This window comes from Austrofundulus limnaeus, unplaced genomic scaffold, assembly GCF_001266775.1.
Source record: "Austrofundulus limnaeus strain Quisiro unplaced genomic scaffold, Austrofundulus_limnaeus-1.0 Scaffold61, whole genome shotgun sequence".
NCBI lineage: Eukaryota > Metazoa > Chordata > Actinopteri > Cyprinodontiformes > Rivulidae > Austrofundulus > Austrofundulus limnaeus.
The window spans coordinates 2020691-2022739 of record NW_013952463.1 but is presented as its reverse complement, the minus strand read 5'-3'; the positions used below and the strand labels follow the sequence as shown (position 1 = coordinate 2022739).

General features: G+C 37.1%; 1 protein-coding gene across 4 annotated transcripts in view; it reads left to right on the top strand.

Moving 5' to 3' along the window:
• The window catches only part of nrd1a (nardilysin a (N-arginine dibasic convertase)), a 51452-nt gene that overhangs the window by 36579 nt on the left and 12824 nt on the right, over positions 1-2049 (top strand). For all 4 annotated transcript variants that reach the window (XM_014009793.1, XM_014009794.1, XM_014009795.1 and 1 more), the window contains 2 exons: positions 814-868; positions 958-1062. In XM_014009793.1, the coding sequence (XP_013865247.1) occupies positions 814-868; positions 958-1062 (160 nt within the window). The remainder of the gene's footprint in view (positions 1-813; positions 869-957; positions 1063-2049) is intronic.

Here is a 2049-nt window from a genome sequence, read left to right as displayed (position 1 = left end):
AATTTATTTAATTTTTATATCACCATAATTTAATTTAAAATGTATTATTTTCTCTCGCTTCGTCCACCATTACTAGCTTAAACAAATCTCCGGTCGAGCCGCAATGCATTATGGGATATGCTGGGCCGGGAAGGATCCATTGGACCTGTCCTTTGATTCGGGCCAAAGGAAGGACGTATTTGTCGGCCGCATCGGAGGAGTCTTCGGTTTTGGACGTCCTTCGTCGCGGCGCTGTGACATATGCGGCCGACAAATTCGACCTTCGGAGGACCCGTCCTGCCGTTTTGGACACAGCCATAGTTTATTCAGATGTGGGTGTGCAGCTCCTGAGCTGTGATTGGTGGAACAAAGTTCTGCTACATTCTGATTGGCTCTGGCAGATTTTGCCAGGTCACCACCAAAATTGAAAGAGTTGCTCTTTGTAACAACATGCCAAAACTTGATGAAAACCCGTTGACAACTCGTCCACTGACAGAAAAACAAACAATCAAAACTAAACCAATTCTACTAAAAACATTACCTCRATGTCAGAGGTAGCATAAGACAAAGAAGCGGATTAAACGACAACAAAGACAAGTTTTCTTTCCTAAACAAACCCAGTTTTATTACTGGTTTGTTTTGTTTTTAGTCCAAAGAAGAAAAAATGAAAATAATGCATATTAATAGTAAGTGTGTTTTTGTTAGCTGTCTGCTCATTTACACATTTATTGCTTCATTTTTCATTTCAGTTCCTTCCCCCTGATCTCTGGTGTTGTGGCAACTGAATTTTCTGTGATGGGTTGTAACTCTGCATCTTTGCTTGTTTGTTCTCAGAATATATGAGGAAATTCAGAAGATAGAAGCAAATGAATTTCACTACCAGGAACAAGTAAGCTGCTGTGTTGGATGTGCTTTTCAGAAGTGGCCGAGAAATGTTGTGCTATAAATTCAAAAATGGCTGTTTGCTTTTGTCGTTAGATCGACCCCATCGAGTACGTAGAGGACATTTGTGAAAACATGCAGCTGTTCCCTAAGGAGGACTTCCTGACAGGAGATCAACTCATGTTTGAGTACAATCCAGAGGTAAGTAGCTCAGTTGTTCTGGGAGTGAACCACTTTTAGATTTTTTTTTCTTTCTTTTTCTTTGAAATGCTGTTTCCTTTTTATAGACAAAGGTGTTAATAGAACAGGTCGTCCCAAAGTGGAAAAATTTGGAAGGTTTTTGTGGTTGTTGTTTGAAATGGCAGTGATTTGATCTTTTTATATCAGAACTGTACTTACTAAAGTTATCTCCTGCAGTGGGTTCTGCTTTGAACAAAAATCTGGAGTCTAATTCTGGCTTTTATAGTTCATGTGATGACAGTAACTTCTGTTCAGTTGATCTTTATGATGTGAATGATGGGTACCTTTTCTTCACATAAAATCAAGTCATTAAGAAAACTTGGGGAAAAACTGCACTCTGCTTCCACGCTGCAAACTTGTGTGTGTGCCTGGTTTTTGTTACTGTTTTAGGACCTTTTCTTGTATAAACACTTACCTTGTCATAGTGCTGGACAATACTTAAATATCACTAACAACGCTACAACACGGTGGATATTCACGCCTGTAAGACCTCGTTTTGTAATCACAGCGCAACATGAAATAATGTAATTAAATCAGGCTTCAAAATGTAATAAACTCGCACTAAAACCACATTATGTAATAATTGACACAAAATGTAATAAAAGCCTTCAACGCATTATGTAATAACGTTATTGCATTTTGCTGCAATTGTTACAAAATGTGGTGGTGTAATAATTTGGTGCATTATGTAATAAACAATCAAAAACCAGTATTTCTGTTCATCCTAATCAATATACTTGTAACAACTGTCATGTTGCAAATACTACATAATTAAATCTTTATAACTTTGGTCAATAAACACCAAACTTCTCATTATTTATTTGCATTTTCAGTCAAATTCTTGTTTATATGGATGTACAGAGCAATCTCATGGATTTTTTTTCATGTTTTATGGAATCTTTCAAAAACTTAGTTTCTAATTTATTCCACATGTCAGAGCCTGTAGGA